General features: G+C 49.6%; 1 protein-coding gene across 2 annotated transcripts in view; it reads left to right on the top strand.

Annotated features, from left to right (window-relative positions):
• The first annotated feature begins 234 nt into the window (after window positions 1-234).
• The window catches only part of TRAPPC10 (trafficking protein particle complex 10), an 88,498-nt gene continuing 71,798 nt past the window's right edge, over window positions 235-16,934 (top strand). Inside the window, exon 1 of one of the 2 annotated variants that reach the window (XM_032392493.1) lies at window positions 235-384. In XM_032392493.1, the coding sequence (XP_032248384.1) occupies window positions 318-384 (67 nt within the window). In that variant the 5' untranslated portion in view covers window positions 235-317. Of the gene's footprint in view, window positions 385-7,983; window positions 8,003-16,934 lie in introns of those variants that run through there. The other variant, XM_032392494.1, reaches the window with a different exon arrangement.

Genomic DNA, 16,934 nt, shown 5'->3' on the forward strand with positions numbered 1-16,934 from the left:
CGTGTGGGAGCCCGGCCGGGACTCGCCGGGCCCGCCTTCCCGCCCCCGTCGCCCGCCGTCTTTCGGTCGGAGGACAGCGCCGGCGCGCGGCCGGGAGGCCTCCCCTTTAAGCCGCGCGCCCCGGAAGCGGTAGCGCGGCGGTGCCGGGGCCGGAAGTGGTGCGGCCGGCGGGCGGCGGCGGGCGGCCGGCTCCGGAGCTGCCTCGCGCGGCCGGGCGGGCCTCCCTGTCGCGGCGCCGCTCAGGCTCGGGCTGGCCCGGCGCGGCCTCGGGGCTGCCCATGGGGCGCGGGGGGCCGGGCCGGTGACGGCGGACGCCCATGGACGCCCCTGAGGAGCCGCTGCCGCCGGTGATCTACACCATGGAGAACAAGCCCATCGTCACCTGTGAGTGCCGTGGGCGCGGGAGGGGGCGGCGGCCGTTGCGGGCGGTCCGGCCCGGGCCCCCCCCCCCCCCCGGCCCTCGCGGCCCGGCCGCTTCCCGGAACCCAGCTGTGGCCGGGGCGGCGGCAGCGGCGGGGCCCTTCGCGCCCGAGGGCGACCTCCGACCCCGCCGGGACGCGCTCGCGGGCCGGGGCGGCTGCACTCCGACCGTGCCCGGCAGGCGGGCGCGCCCCGGAGCGGAGGGCGGGGAGCGGGGGGCCCCAGGCCTGGCCGGCGGGCCGACCTGTCGCTCCCGCACGCCGTCGCCTCGGATCCCGCGGGAGGGGGCTCGGGGCGCTCGGACCAAGTTTGCTCGCGCGGCCGTCCTGGCGGGCGCGCGTCTGTACTTCCCCCAGGAAAGTGTCAGGACGAGCGCGAGAGCTGCAGTGCCCCCGCGGGTGGTGGGTCGGCGCCGTGGAAGCTGCGCGGCCCCGGGCGTGACAGCGGCAGGCGGAGCTGGGCTGGGAGCCGCCGCTCGCTCGGGGCGCGCCCCCTCCTGCGACCTCGCCGCGGGCGCCCGGGCGGGAAACCCACTTAGAGACGCGGCTGCGAGGCTGAGGGGAGCTGCGCCCCCGGAACGCCCCGCTCTGGCCGGCCCGAGCGATGCCCCCGCGTCTGGGCTGTCGGCTCGTGTGTGTGCGCCGCACTTGGGCACGCACACAGGGCATCGTTCCGCTGTTAGGGGAAAAATTGCCCTACTTTTTACCCTCGTAACTTTAGGATCAAATACCTAGCAAAGTACGGAGGTTATAGGCGATGTCGAAATGTTGGCTGACATTTTGATGTCGTGCAGACAGGCGTTTCAGACTGTTAGGGTTTTAGGCCTTTGGAGGTATTCAGTTAGTTTTTTTTTCCTGCGGTCTTCCATGCTTTGAAAGGAAGCGCTCTTTCTACGGAAAATCTGGGCGCCCAGAGCCGTAGCGGACTGTTCGGTGGGTCTTGAGCACGCTCCTGTTTCTGTGTCTTTTTTTCTTTTTCTGACTAATGGGCACACTTCTGGGCTCCCTCTTGTCAGATCCCTGAGAAACTGTGTGTTTGAGGTTTAAGTTTGTGGCTTCATCTGGAGATGATAACCTTCCTTCGGGCATTGGGCCGTGTCTCCTGTAAAGTCGGGCACCGGCGTCGTTGAGCCGGAGCTCCCCCTCCCTGCGCCCCCTCCCTGCACCCCCGCCCCCGCCCTTATCTGCCCACTGGGTGTCTGCCTTCAGACGCTGCACCTTGCTCCACCCTCAGCCCAGAGGACAGGGGCACTAGGGCTGATCTGGAGGCCCTGCAGGTGCCCCGTGCTTTCCAAGGCCTCAGGGAGGAGGAGCCGTGCCCTGGGTGGTCGTCCTGTTAGGTGTCCGTGTAACCCAGATCCTGGAAGTGCCTGCCCAGCGCCCTGCACCTTGTGCCTGCGGGAGAATCCGCATCATCTGATTGTATCTCACGCCCCTTAGCTCAGACGGGTTTCCCTAGGCTTTCTGTAAATACATTTCTGAAGAAGTTCCTAAATCTCGTGACTGGGCAGGTAAATTGTTGTCCTAGTAGACAGTGCTGGACTCACGGGTGTAGTGTTGACGTTCATGCCCACGTGCGTGACAGACAGCGAGAGGACGGGTGTCCTTTCCTCCAGATTTACTGTGGTAGCTCCTGTCTGTGGAGGTGTGTCCCCGTGTGTAAAGCGCGGAGTCAGTGTTGTGTGTCCCGACGGCGTCTCTGTCCTAAAGGCCCACAACCTCGGACTCATTGGAGTCTCAGGAAAGGAAGTGGCTTCGGTAAACTTTCAAAGTTAGCTGGGAAAATAAAAAAGAGCCTCTGCACGGGACAGATTTGTTAGCGTTGAGAAAAGCTGGCTTCCCGGTTCAAACTTGAAATTGCGTTTGGGGGTGTCTGTGTTCGCGGCTGCAGCTCTGGGAGGCACTTGTCCTGGTTTGCCTCTTGCTTTCTTTATCTGTTCCGTTCTGTCCCGCGGCCAGTGTTTTGAAGGGAGGAGCCATGGAGACAAAGGCAATAGGAAAGTTGCTTTTGAAGAATCACCTGGAGGCTCCTTCCTGGAGTTTTTGATACTATGTACACGGTCTCTTAGTTTGCAAGATTTTTGTTTTCACAGTCTGTTTGCCTCTTCTCCTGGGATACCTGGCAAGCCCTGCAGCCCTATCAAGTCGGGGTTTGTTCTTTTCAGATGAGAGCCCCGTGTGTGCTGGGTTTGAGTTTTCTCCTGGAACGTAGGACACTTTAAGTGGACCTTTCTGAGGAGAATGTAGAGTGTGACCGGTTCAAGGAAGTTTAGGAACCATTTACATGTGTGTCACCATGAGAAGAATGGAAGGTCCCCAGAGACTGGGGGTAACTAGAATACACGATTACTTGAAAAGCTTGCTAAGTGATTTTAATAATATTCTGAAGCTGCCTAAACATTTTAATGGTCTTCACTCCATCATTAAGAGTTTCTGAACCTGCCGTCCAGCTGCCTCTTCCCTACTACCTCAGCAGGAGATCTCCTTAGACCCAGGACTAGTGAAGCTAGTAAGTACTAGGGACCATCCGTGAAGTGCTCGGGGTGTCTGCTGAGCGGTTAGTGGTGCTAATAGTGTGAGGAATTACCTACTCACAGCAGTTGGAGTACCTGTAGTATAGTTTATTAATCATGAAAAATGCACAGTGAAACCAAATACAAATCCAGCAGATTTATTTGATCTAAATTTAAGTGTTAGCTTAGATTTTTTCTTTTTCCCCAAGCACTGGGTCAGTTCTCTGCTTTAGAGTAAAGACTGGTTTCTGTTCCAAGGGTATGTTAGGGAAGACATGTTCCTTTTCCAGCTCTCTCCTTTAGTGGACAAAGTTACTGTAATTCCACGAATTTGTGGCATTTCTTTGTTGACTGTTGGCATCATGCCGAAAATAGCACATGCTATCAACATAGATTTTGTATAGTATTTGAAAAATCACAGTGCTCCATGCAAATGATCTGATCTCACCAGTCATTTCTTAGACGGCACTGTTTATTTTTCTGGATCTCTCTATTTGGGGTTCCACATCTGACACTACAGATTTTGAAAGGGGGAAAAGGCAACAAAAATGAGCAGATTCGGGATGCTTTGTACCTGGTTGGAGTGTGATTTTTCCCCTGTAGGTTGAAGTTTTTAAATGTGCCCATTGTTAATATCCCACCTACCCTGAAAGTGTGGTGCTTGTGATTTAACCGTCTCAGTTGAGTCCCAGAAAAGTCACTTAAAATGTCTTTTTTTCTAATTGATGCACACAAATGCAGAGCTTGGCCCATATTGAAGTCTTAAGCCAGTAGCAAATCAACAGTTGAGACGCAGGAGAAACATTTGTCCTCAGAAACCTCAGTTGTTCCATGACTGAAGGTGCTACCAGAGATGTGCTTGCCTGGCTTGATAATGTCGTTCGTACCTGTGCTGTGCATGCTTAAAAACGGGTGGGTCTTTTATCTGGGACCCAGGGCACTGCACCATCTCGTCCTCATCTGTGAACTAGGGATGGCTTTAGTACCGAACTCAGAGGGTCGGCATGGAGTTGAAAGAACGACTGTGGGTAAAGCACCCAGAAGAGGAATCAGTGTGCCAAACCGTTAGCTGCTAAGGAGTGATTCCTAGACTTCCTTTGTTCACATTGCTCTTAGTGTCTCAGCAACTTTTTCACGGCATCTCTAGGTGAAGAAGAATACTTAATAACTCCATTTATTAAATAGTTGGGTCCAAATAATTTTATTAAGTATTATGTCCTAACAGTAGTTATTTGAGGAAAATCATATGCATAAATTAGAAGGAACATTTTCTTTTTCATTCTTAGATAAGCACAGTGACATACTAATGGGATGGTTGCACCTGTTGGACATTGCACAACTTCTCTAGCTTGGGAGTCTGATTCGACATTGCCAGTCAGACTTTGTGTCTGATTTGTGTGTATTTGTTTGTTTTGGTGGTACTTTCCTTTTATTGTAGCAACCACGCTGTTTTGTGATATAATGATGTCCTTGAAAGGAATGTAGCAGGATCTAATACTGAAACTGAATACCTCAAGTGGAGTCGGTGCATCTCCAGAATGCCGTTTTCCTCATAAATTCAAAATACCCTGTGGGGCCTCTGTGGGTTTGCTGGGGTACCCACCCACGTTACTAGTATATTAACCCAACTCTAGGGTGGATTTGACCAGATGAGGTAGAAGTAAAACGTTCCTTTTCCATTTGAACTTTTGCTTACAGGCCTGATTTACAAGATGTGTTTCAGAAGCATTTCTAGTAAAATTTGGTTTATGCAAATGAAACTCAAGGGTCTGATTTTTGTTTTTAAGTTCTGATGAATGTCGGAGATAATCAAGCATGGCAGGCCTTACAGGAGCGTCTTTGCCTGGAAAGGAGCGGACAGCAAGGTGGTGGGGCCCCCCCACGGAGAGATGGGAAGAGCCGAGGGCTTCATCTTCAGTGCAAGTGACTGACCGAAGAACTTGTCGTCTAAAAAAGCTTTTTGCCAGTTGTCAGAGCGTCTTTTCATGGGGGTCGCCTGGTGTCCTGTGTGTGGTCTCGGTACGCTCTGATCCCCCACTGCTGCCCGGGCCTGGGCGCTGCGGACCCGGATCTGGAGGCTAGAGCGGCGGCGGAGGCCCCGGGCCCCGGGCTCCCCGGCGCGGCTCTTCCTTCCTCAGGCAGCCTGCTCGCTCTGCTGGCCTCGGAGCTCCCCGGCGGTGGCTCGCGGCGGCTCTCCTGCCTCCATTCCAGTCAAGTCTGCTCCGTAACTGCTATCCACCTGACTTTATGTGTATTCACAGTGGTTTGGTCTTACGGGATATTTGTTTTTTAAATAGAAATTGATGACCTTGGGGTCACCTTTGACTCCTCTTTTTCTCTCAAAATTGGCAGTCAGTCTGTCCACGAATATTGTTTATCTTTGACATTTATCCAGAGGTCAGCCACTTCTCCCCACCTTTACTGTTGCTCCCCCGAACGCAAGCCACCTTTTCCTCGCCCTGGGTCTGCTCCTGCGACCTCCAGGTGGCCTCCCTGGTTCCATGCCGGCCCCTTGAAGCGAGTTCTCCATGGGGTGAGGGGCGATCCCCCAAGGGGTCCTGAGAGGCACACGTGCCTCCGCTCGGACCCTTCCAGGGCTAGCCACTTTCTCAGAACCCTCAAAGACCTTTCCGTGGGCTACGAGCCCCCGTGACATACAAGCCCTGGTCCTCACCCCCCACCGCCCTGGCTTCCTGGCTGTGCCTTAACCCCCCGCAGCCCCTGCAGCCCGCCCCTGCCTGCGCACCCTGCACTGCTCTTCTGACCCCTCACTGCCTCCCCTTCCCTCCCGGAGCTGCTCACATACCACCTCTCACACCCCACCTACTGTTTGGCATACCGTTGACTTGATTCAGTCTTCTTGGCTCAGCACCCCAACATAAACATTTGTTTTTTCTTTGCTTATTGTCTCTCTCCACCCCTGACCCGGGCTGCCTGCAAGCCACAGGGCGAGGGTCCGGATTCTGCTGCTCACTGCTGGGCTTCTAGCACCTGCCGCAGTGCTGGGCACACAGTAGGCGCTCAGTACGTATTTGTGGGGTAAATGAGATAGATGAATGAGCGAGCGTCTCTAAGGGAAACACTGTGCTGTCTTGGGTGCTTCCGTAACTTAGAGGCTTTTGACAGCATGGAGTTATTTTCTTTAAACACGTGTCTCCTTGGGACAGCTGGGTGGCTCAGTCGGTTAAGCGGCTGCCTTCGGCTCGGGTCATGATCCTGGAGTCCTGGGGCATCGGGCTCCTTGCTCGGCGGGGAGCCTGCTTCTCCCTCTCTCTCCCTCTGCTTGTGCTCTCTCTGTTAAATAAATAAAATCTTAAACAAACAAACAAACAAAAAAACCCCATGTGTCTCCTTGAGCTAAGACAGCTTTGTGGGAAATGCTTGGAGAGTTTGAACCCTGATCACTCAGACCTGTTTTTAGGTAAACTGCTATGTGCTTAGTCTTTGTGATATTGCAACATTTCTCTGGAGTTTTTGAATCCAGGGAATACATGTTCATCAGTAAAAGAAAGAAAGCTAACTGGTATGCTAGGGATCATAGCATGAACTGGTCCTTCTGAACTGAGTTCAGGTATGCTTTCTTTACTACAAGTCAGTAGAAGTTTATGACCAAACCAAAGCATTCTTGGGTCTCGGATTTGGCTTCTGAGATGGAGCAGGTAGGATTGAAGGCCTGCCAACCTGGCCTTCCGATGAAGCCTTGAAAGATCTATCTGTAACCTTCAAAACCAACCTTAAACTTTAAAAATGCATAAATAAAGGAGGAGTAGATTTTTAAAATGAAGAATGGAATCTGGAAGTGGACTTGCTGGGGCAGAAGGTAAGAGCAGTTGGAATATTGAAGGCTGCTTCCAGATGGCCCTGTGAAGAGTGCGCTCGGAGGCACGCTCCCCGCACAGGAGTGCGCTGCCCCGAGTGACGCGCAGAGTTGTTCTTTCATCGCTTCAGGGAGCTTTCATCCGCGTGCTGTGAGGTCCCTCCACCGTCCGTCCCCATTGCTGTGCTGCCAGCACCATCGTCTGTCAGGTTCCCTCGTGCTCGGTAGCAGGTAATCCCCGCTCCCACCCCCAGGCGTGGGCTGCCTCTCATCTGCTTGCTGTCGCTGTACATTGGTGTTCTTAGACATTTCTAGAAATGAGATCGTGTGGCATGCAGTCTCGTGGCTGGCTTTTTTCACTCAGCGGTGTGTGGAGGCTCAGCATCCTCCTCTCCGAGGTCGTGCCGTCCTCTGTCTTGTGTTCCTTCTTTCATCTCTGGAGAGTGCGCCGCGCGGATGGACCCCGTCTTGTTTATCTCTTCACCAGTTGATGGGCGTTTGGGTTGTTTCCACCTTATGGCTGTTGTGAGTAATGCTGCTGGGAACATTTGCACGCCTGCGTGTGGGCACCTTTCCCATTCTTCATGCGAAGATTTTTAGGAGCAGAATTGCTGTGTTGGATGATAAGCTTATGTCTGACTTTTTAAGAAATTGCTAGATTGTCTTCCCAAGTGTCTGTACTGCTTAACGTCCCCACCAGCAGTGGATGAGGGTTCCAGAGGCTCCATGTTCTTGTGGACACACACTTGTCTGTCTTTTTATCATAGCTATACCAGTGGACGTGAAGTGGTATCTGATTTTGGTTTTAATTTGCATTTCCCTCATGGCTTGAAGTTGAGCATTTTAGCCTATTCTTATCAGCCATTTGTATATCTTCTTTAGTGATATGTTTATTCAGATATTTGGCCATTTTTAAATTATATTATCATTGAGTTACAAGAGTTTATGATGTTTGCTGATACAGGTCCTTTATCAGAGCCATGATTTGCAAATACTTTTTCCTAATCTTTGGCTGTCTTTTAATTTTCTTAGTGCTATCTTTTGAAGTACATTTTTTTTTTTTTAAGATTTTTTATTTATTTCACAGAGAGAGACAGCGAGAGCAGGAACACAAGCAGAGGGAGTGGGAGAGGGAGAAGCAGGCTTCCCACCGAGCAGGGAGCCCGATGCGGGGCTCGATCCCAGAACCCTGGGATCATGACCTGAGCCGAAGGCAGATGCTTAACGACTGAGCCACCCAGGCGCCCCTTGAAGTACGTTTTTAATTTTGATGAAATCTAGTTACCAATTTTTTTTTCTTGTGGATTGTGCTTGTGATTATATCTAGAGTCTTTGTCCAGCACAAGTCATTGTAGTTGTTTGGGGGTGCATTTACCTGATGATTAGTGAAGTTCTTTTTATATGTTTATTGGTGATTGGGCCTCTTCTGAATCATGTGTTCAGCTGTGTTTGACATTTAAGAGGCATAACCAAAAACATGTCTAAGACATGAATTGGAATAGCATTAGGAAAAGATGTACATTCTACTTTTGTACTTTATACCATATGCATTAGTTTCCCAGGGCTATTGTCACAAATTATCGGAAACTTGCTGGCTTAAAACAAGGGAAATCTATTCTCTCACAGTTCTGGAGACCAGAAGTTGAAAGTCAAGGTGTTGATAGGCTGTGTGCTTGCTTCTCCTGTGTCTCCGGGGGAGGATCCTCCTGCCTCTTCCAGCGCCCAGCAGTCTTTGGCGCTCCTTTGGCTTCAGTCTCTGCCTTGTCTTCACATGGCTGCTCTCTCTGCATTTGCTCTCCTGTCCCTTATCACGACACTTGTCATTGGTTTTAGGGCCCACCCAGATGATCTGGGGTGATCTCATTGGAGATCCTGAACTTCTTTACATCTACAAAGATCCTTTTTCTGAATAAGGTCCCATCCACAGGTTCTGGGGGTCGGGCGTGGACAAGTCGTTTGGGGGCCGCGTTCCTTCCCTACACAGCAGTGTCAGCGCTGGCCTCCTGGCGCGTGGCAGCCAGCGCCCATTGCGTGTCTCTGGTTTTATATTGCTGCTTCTATCTTTAGAGGTTTGTCCTCGCTGAGCTCTTGACCAGGGGAACGATTCCTTGGCATCTGGGATTTGGGGCTCTAGATGTTGACACAAGGTGGGATGATCTCTTAGAAATAGTGAACACTTTTTGTAATCTCTCTTTCCTTATTTTCCCCTAGGGAAACAAAGGCCTTTATTTGGCTTCTTGCACTTACATTCCGTAATGTTTTTTTCCTTCATATTATTTTAGGCCCTTGTTTGCAAAACTAAAAAAAGTGAGTAGAGAAATTACGAAGAAACTGACAACAGATTTAGACCTTGGTTTCACTGGGAACTGTTGTATGTTTGGAAAGTTTTCTTGTTTTTAACAGATCCTGTTTAGCATTTGGAAGCAATTGCATGTATTTTAGAGCTAAAATTTTAGGTGGAGCCTTGGCACTAACAATAACCTGTTTGGGTAGTAATTTTTACTACCTCATAGCTCACCATTTATGGGCACTTTTAGACCAGCTGGATCAGTAAGTTTCTAAGCACGGAGGTGAACAACAGGATGGGCCGTCAGAGGTCATTTTGAAGTTGAAGGCCTGAGAGCCGGCTCCGCTATGCCTGGCCCCTCAGTATGTGGTAGCACAGTGAGGATCAGCATCGAGGTGCCCGACTCCTCCTCTGCCACAACTTTACCAAGCAGTTGGGGAGGCAGACACCATCTGCCCACGTGGAACGAAGGGGGACTTGTCCCTAAAGTCACCCCTCGGAGAAAGCCTTTGCCACAGAGTTAAGTAAAATAAAAATCTCGCTTCCTTGGGTTCAGCAGTCTTAAGAACTGAATCAGTCAGCCACACTAGAAATCTCCAGTATAATCTTACCCGTTCTAAAATCGCATTCATATCCCGAGAACATAATCTGACAGCCAGCACTGCCGTTCTCCACTGCAGGGTGTCCCATGCTCCGGGGCCCTGGGTAGTCTGGTGTAGAATACGACGGGCTCAGGGGAGGCTCCCCGGTCAGCAGGCGCGCACTGCGCACCTGGGCCGGCCGGGCACTGTTGTAGGGTTTGGGTTACCTCCTCCCGCAAAGACCCCAGCCCTGGTAGAGCTTCCAATCCACTGAGAGGAGGAACACAATAGGCAAAAATAGCGAATTACGTAATCAGCGATCAGTGCTGTGGAAGAAAGAAAAGGATAAGGGAAGTGGGAGAATTGTAGTGTTTCACACTTTTTATGATGGAAACTTGCAAATGTGTACAAAAGTAGAGTAGTGTAATGAAACCCCACAAACCTATCCCCCAACTTCAGCAGTTGGGAGAATTGGCCAGTCTTGCTTCTCTCTACCCCGTTCCCTCCAGTCCTGCGTGCTTCTGAAGCAGAGCCCTAGTATGACATCATGTACCCGCACATGCGTGTGTAATGGACTGAAGGTTTGTCTCCCCTCCCCGCGGTTCGTGGGCTGGAGCCCTGATGGCCAGTGTGCCGGTATTTGGAGCCGAGGTCTTTGGGCGGTGAGTGGGCTGGAAGAGGGCAAAGGCTGGGCCCCGGGGAGGGAGCCAGTGGCCTTATGAGAGGAGGAAGAGTGCGCTCCCTCCCTCCTCACGCACATTGAGGAAAGCCCCAAACCAGGAAGACATTAGGCACCTGGAACTGAATGGCCAGCACCTTGATCTTGGACTTCTGGGCTCCAGAACTGGGAGAAAACAAGTTGATGTTGGTGTTGGAGAAAACTCCGTCATGGTATTTATTTTGTCCTGGCAGCCTGAGCTGAGACAGTGTGTGTCCCTCAAGACAGCGTATCTCTAAAAGATCAGGACTTTTTAAAAACAACTATAGGGGCGCCTGGGTGGCTCAGTCGTTAAGCGTCTGCCTTCAGCTCGGGTCATGATCCCAGGGTCCTGGGATCGAGCCCCGCATCGGGTCCCTGCTCATCAGGAAGCCTGCTTCTCCCTCTCCCGCTCCCCCTGCTTGTGTTCCCTCTCTCGCTGTGTCTCTCTCTGTCAAATAAATGGGTGGAATCTTGAAAAAAAAAAACAACAACTATAAAGCCTTTATCACATCTAAAAAATTTTCCCTAAAATCAAATATTCAGCATTTTCAGTGTGTCTTCAATGTCTTTTTCTTTTATAAGCTCTTTGAATTAATTGGTATCCAAATAAGGTTTTGAGATCGTGCTCTCAGTCTCTCTTCAAATCGCGGGTTTCCCTCCGTCTCCCTTTTGTTCCTGGCAGTTTCCCGAGAAGCCCGGGTTCTGTCCGGTGACCGTGTCATGCTCACTCCCCCCACTTGGCCAGCTGCGTCCCATTGTGTCCTCTGTCCTCAGGGTTCTGTGTCTCCTGGAATGTGGTCCTTGGAGCCAGAGGCTGGGTCAGGTTCGGGTTGGATGTTTTTGGCAAGCCTGTCTCCCAGCTGGTGGCGTGTCTCCACCCGTGGCACGGAGGCTCTGCTGGTGTCTCTCCGATGGGAGCCGCCCTTCTGCTGTCGCTTGTGCCCCGTGGGGTGCAGAATGGTGAGATTCTAATGTCCCCGTTTTGTCTTCATTTGTTAGTGGAAATGTGTCTGTAGGAAGTGTGTATGTGGGGGCACCTGGGTGGCTCAGTCGGTTTAACGCCTGCCCCGGGCCCAGGAATCGAGCCCCACACCGGGCTCCCTGCTCCGTGGGGAGTCTGCTGCTCCCTCTCCCTCTGCCGCTCCCCTGCTTGTGGGCACGTGCGCGCTCTCTCTCTTAAATAAATAAATAAAATCTTTAAAAAAAAGTGTATATGTGTGTTCCTTGCTTATCCAGTGGTGTGGTTTGTGTAGGAAAGGCAGACTAATGCCTCACTCACTTCCTCTGTATAGTGAGTTGGTTCACTCAAAGTGAGTATCCTCCAGTGGTGATCAGTTACCATGTTTTTTTTTAAGTATTATTATGAATTTAAGGATTTAAACCTACCTGCTTTGTTTCAGTCCGTGGCCGGTGCTGTCCTTACTGACGGGCAGGTGGTTCCATCTTTGCCAACTTAGCTGGCCTCCAAGTTGTAGGAATCTTTTGTTCTTTTCTTTGCTCTCTGTTGTGTTAATGTGTTCCAGACTCGTTTCCAGCCTTGGCCCTGGAGTCAGCCATTTCTCTAGGAAGCCCCGCTTCTTTTTAGTGGGAAAAGGTTTTTCAAGACTCCAGGCTACATGCTTGGGCTGCTGGCTGCTGCTGGGTCTTCTTTTTATGGCACAGAGCGGGAATTCAAAGGTGAAGTACACCGTAAGTTCACACTGGTCTTTGTGATTCAATTTCAGGACTTGGGGGTTTTAATGAACTGCTGGATCATCCGTGTTTTCTTTCCTCCCATTCTGTGGATACTTGGGGACGACAGAGGTAGAGTCTTCTCAAACTGGAGCTGCATCAGAATCCCCTAGTGGGCTTGTTAGAACCTGACGCCGGGTTCCACCCCAGTTTCTGATTCCGCAGGCCAGGTTGGGCCTGGCAGCAAAGCATTTCTCCCAAACACCTAGCGGATGCTGTAGGTCCCACTTTATACGGTCTCTGTCACTCCGCCATCAACAGTGACTCGTGAGCACAGATTTAAAATGCTTTCAGTGGTTCTCTGTGGCATTTGGACGTCTCCCACCAGGAGCGCACGGTCTGACGGCCAGCCTTGTCCGAGCTCTTTCTCTGTGGCTGTGCTGCTAGCCGTGCATGCATTTAACTCCATTTGTTTTCTTTTTTTCTGATATTTTTAGGGAAAGCTTTTTTAAAATGTAACTTTGTTTTATAATTATATAAAACATGTACATGCTTTCAAAACCAGATCTTCCATGCAAGGTATGTAGCGTAGATTTCTGTCCTCCCCACCCTGACCCTTCCCTCATCTAAATATTCTCCTGCCATACAAAAAAAAAATTCATATGCATTTGTACTTCCCTTTCTTAGATAGGAGATTACAGACCAAGACACATTTCCCCCCCTTCGCTTTTTCTCTCAACATTTCCTGGAGGTCTTTCCTGTTGCTTTTTATAGTCCTGTAGAACTCCTGTTATGTGGTTTGTGGATGTTCTGTGCTTTATTCTATTCCAGTCCTGTCCGTGGAATTGAATGGTTTTGTCTTTTGTTCTTTCAAATAGTCCTGAATCAAATAGCCTTGTGGTGCGTCTGTTGGGATGGATTCCTTCAGGGATTGCTGGGGCTGTGGTAAACTCGTAATTTTGCCAGGTATTGCTAAATTCCCCGCCGTAATGGTGAGCCTTTTGGAAGCTGCAGCTAGACCTCACTGAGAAAGTGGTCTTTGGGAGCTCTGGGGAAAGAGAGGTTTTAGGAGCCTGTCTCTCCAGAGCCCCAGGGCAGGGGTGGGCCTGGAGCAGGCAAGATCCCTTGAACTTCTAAATGCTGTGATTCAGACTGCTACAATCATCCTATATTTCCTTTATTTAAAAATCTGTAAACCGTTAAAGGGTTAATTCTTCAGTGCTCTTATATTTAGATGCACCCATCCATCCTTTGTTTTCTGTTTCAACTCCTCAGTTTTAGGTTGTATTTGGTCTCTGAGCTCCAGAGAACGGAGAACAGGACTGTTGGCCTCCTGGTTAGAAGTGTTTACTTAGATCTTTTGGTGCTCTCGGTGTGTGCTGAATTGTCTTTCATGTTGAAAAAGAAAAAGACTTTGGGACTTCATATCTTGCGATTGGTCTCTCTGTATAGGCTTTGGTTCCTTTTCTGCAAACTCCCACAGTATATAATTCGATTATTGCTAACATATACTATACTTTTTCCCCTTTGATCACACCCCGGGGGGAGTAATTGTTACAGAGACTGGCTACTGCGAGAGAGAGAGAGAGAGAGAGAGAGAGAGAGAGAGAGAGAAGCAGTGTGGGAAGGCGACCATGTGCACGTGGTGCCACAGTGAGGGTCAGGGGCGAAGCCGGAAGCCGGAAGGAGTAGGCATCACTTGCCTGCCAGCAGTGAAATGGCAGGACTTACTGGAACGTGATCGAAAATGGGCGTTTTGGCGGGACAGCTGACAATCAGATAAAGGCGATCCCCATCATCCTCATCGTGTTGACTGTAGGAATTACTTTTCTTTCAACTTGGCCTCTGCAGTACAGAGCTGAGGGAGGGCTCCCTTGTTTCTTCTCAGATGTGTGCCTCGCGATGAAGGGAGGGCAGTGTGTATACACAGAAACGGGAGTCCGTTGCCCAGTAATTTTAGGGCACAGACTAAGCCTTGGCTTCTACTTCTAGAATCTGGATAACGTCTGGATCTTTTTGTTTTTTGTCATGAACCTCACTCCCCACCTCCAACCCCCAAATGTGAAAGCCTTTTCTTTCTTTTTAAAGATTATTTATTTATTTAACAGAGGTAGAGAGCACAAGTAGGCAGAGCGGCAGACAGAGGGAGAAGAAGAAGCAGGCTTCCCGCGGAGCAGGAAGCCAGATGTGGGGCTCGATCCCAGGACCCTGGGATCATGACCTGAGCCGAAGGCAGATGCTTAACCGACTGAGCCACCCAGGCGCCCCGTGAAAGCCTTTTCTGTGCAGTTACTCTGGGAGGACCACTGGCGAGGTTTTCCATTTTCCATGATGATGCATTTGGTTTTCCCCATGAAAGAGCTACCAGTTTGAAGCATTAATTACTTTTCATCACTGTGCTGATGTTATACAAGAGTATAGCACATGCGCTTTACACATGTTTGAGCAGGCTGACCTGACTTCCCAGTTTGTGACCTTGGATGTTTTTATCATTCATTTGAAAGTCTGTTTTACCAAAAGCTGTTGAGGAACAATTCATTCGTGGTGGTCTGTGGGCAGGTACACGCATCGTTAGGGTTAATGACAGTGCTCTCTTTAACCCTTGTTTTCAAATAGGAATGCACTGCCCCCTGGTGAACTGTAGCTTTCTTTTGTTAACAGCATACTTAGAGAATGGCTCTTTCTGAAAACTTTTCTATAAAACAAAGGCTGGGTAAGGTATATTTCTTTTGACTTATTTGTTCAAAGGTAGAATCATAGGATCCCTTGCTTGGAAGGCCTTGAAATTGGTCATCCCAATTGGTCGTCCTAGTCCAGCCACTCCATGGCCATGTAGCTTCTAGAGTCCCCGCGAGGAGGTCCTCAGAGGGGAGACACTCAGCGCTCCAAATGCAGGTCTCTTACCTCAGCACTTGTTTATGTTGAGCTACAATCCATCCCGTCTTTGCCACCCCCTTAGTGCAGGGGGTGGGGTAGGGTAGGGGGATGGGGAGGGGCTGTGGAGTCCTGCAGGGTAAACCTGATGCCTTTAAATTAAGATGTTGCCCAACCTAAAAGAATCTGGATGTCTTTTTTTTTTTTTTTAAAGATTCTATTTATTTATTTGAGAGAGAGAATGAGATGGAGAGAGCATGAGATGGGGGAGGGTCAGAGGGAGAAACAGACTCCCTGCCAAGCAAGGAGCCCGATGCGGGACTCGATCCCGGGACTCCAGGATCATGACCTGAGCCGAAGGCAGTCGCTTAACCAACTGAGCCACCCAGGCGCCCAAGAATCTGGATGTCTTCAACAGCTTAGGATACAGTGGGAGATGTGTTTTACTGGAAAAGTTATTGTTTCCCTTTACTAAGATTATACTAAAGAATTGGAAGAAAAATTATATTGTATGAGCGTATCAACAAATATTTATAAATGTGATTTAAGATCTTTTACCCAACGTAAATCTCCAAATAAAAATACTGATCTTGGAAATGTATGTATTATGAGGAAAGCTACCCATCAGTTGTAAATCAGCTAAACCTTTTGTTTTTCTCTGCCACTTTCTCATGGTTACAGTGTCCTGATCCTTTTATATTTTCGTGTTAAGATTTCACAGCTTTGCATGTTTACGGGCTAGTAACTGGTAAGCAGATGACAGAAATGTTCACTATTGATGGAAGGTCTTCTGGAACCTGTACCTTCAGCCAAGCAGCATCGACAGAGCCTCTGTGCAGATTAATTAGCAAACAGCAAAATTAAGAAACAGAGAAGCAACCCAGGGAGGTAGAGAAGAATACTGAGTCCAGAGCCAGGCTGGCTGGAGGTGAATCAGTCCCAGCTTTGTCATCGAGCAGGTTTCCGTGCTTGACCTCCGGCCTTGGTTTCCAGTCCATGGAGTGGCCCTCTCTCCTCAGGCTGGCTTGTGAGTTCAGAGTGAGTGTGTGCCAAGTGTTGACGGTGTCCAGGCCCGCCGTGCAGTCTGTGTTGGCAGCAAACGGATGGCCCCTCGGACTTCTCTTAGCTAGCTCTCACCTGGCGCCACGCCCTCCGCAGCTGAGCAAGCCCTCCTGCAGCATCAGAAGGAAGGTATTCTGTAGATTTTTTTTTTTTTAAATTAAACACTTTAATTTTTCTTGTGGGTGCTGTAACAAATTACATAGACTCAGTGCCTTAAAATAACACTAATGTATTATCTTAGAGTTCTGGAGGTCAGAAGTCTGAAATGGGTCTCATTGGGCTAAAATCAAGAGGTTGGCAGGGCTGATAACTTCTAGGAGAGAATGCATTCCCTTGTCCTTTTCCGGCTTCTAGAGGCTGCCTACGTTCCTTGGCTCATGGCCCTTCCTGCATCTTCAAAGCCAGCAGTGACCAGTTCAGTCCTTCTCATGATACCAACACTTAGGTTCTGGCTCTTCTGCCTCCCTCCTCCCCACTGAATATCGCCCCCTCTGGGTACATTGGCCCACCTGGATAATCCGGGATAATCTCGTTATTTAAAATCACCTGATTAGCAACCTTATCTTTCGTGGACCTTTTCCTCCCTTGTCTTGTAAAGTAGCATATTCAAACATTCTGGAAAGCAGGACCAGGACAGAGTTTTCCAAATGCCCTTAACATGTCTGGGGAAAAAAAAAAGTCATGGGGAGTAATGATTCTACAAGCATGAAAATCCTGTGTCCTTCCCAACTGAGAGTAACTTTTCAATTTAGCCTTGTGTTTCTCCCGAGACATAATTTATAGCTGTCGAGCACTCAAACCACATTTGGTAATTCAAGCTACTTTTTCTGTAGACCGTTTAGTGCCAAATTCAATCTAAATGTCATAATTGAGTCCTAAAATCTTCAAAAAATTGTTGCATAAACATTATAGGAACATTAGTAACAACCAATTTATAGCTTTTTGAATGTAGGTAATACATTTTTCTTTTATGTTAGAGAGAATATGTACCTTTTAGTTTAGGGATATCC

This window comes from Phoca vitulina, unplaced genomic scaffold (genome assembly GCF_004348235.1).
Source record: "Phoca vitulina isolate PV1807 unplaced genomic scaffold, GSC_HSeal_1.0 scaffold68, whole genome shotgun sequence".
Taxonomy (NCBI): domain Eukaryota; kingdom Metazoa; phylum Chordata; class Mammalia; order Carnivora; family Phocidae; genus Phoca; species Phoca vitulina.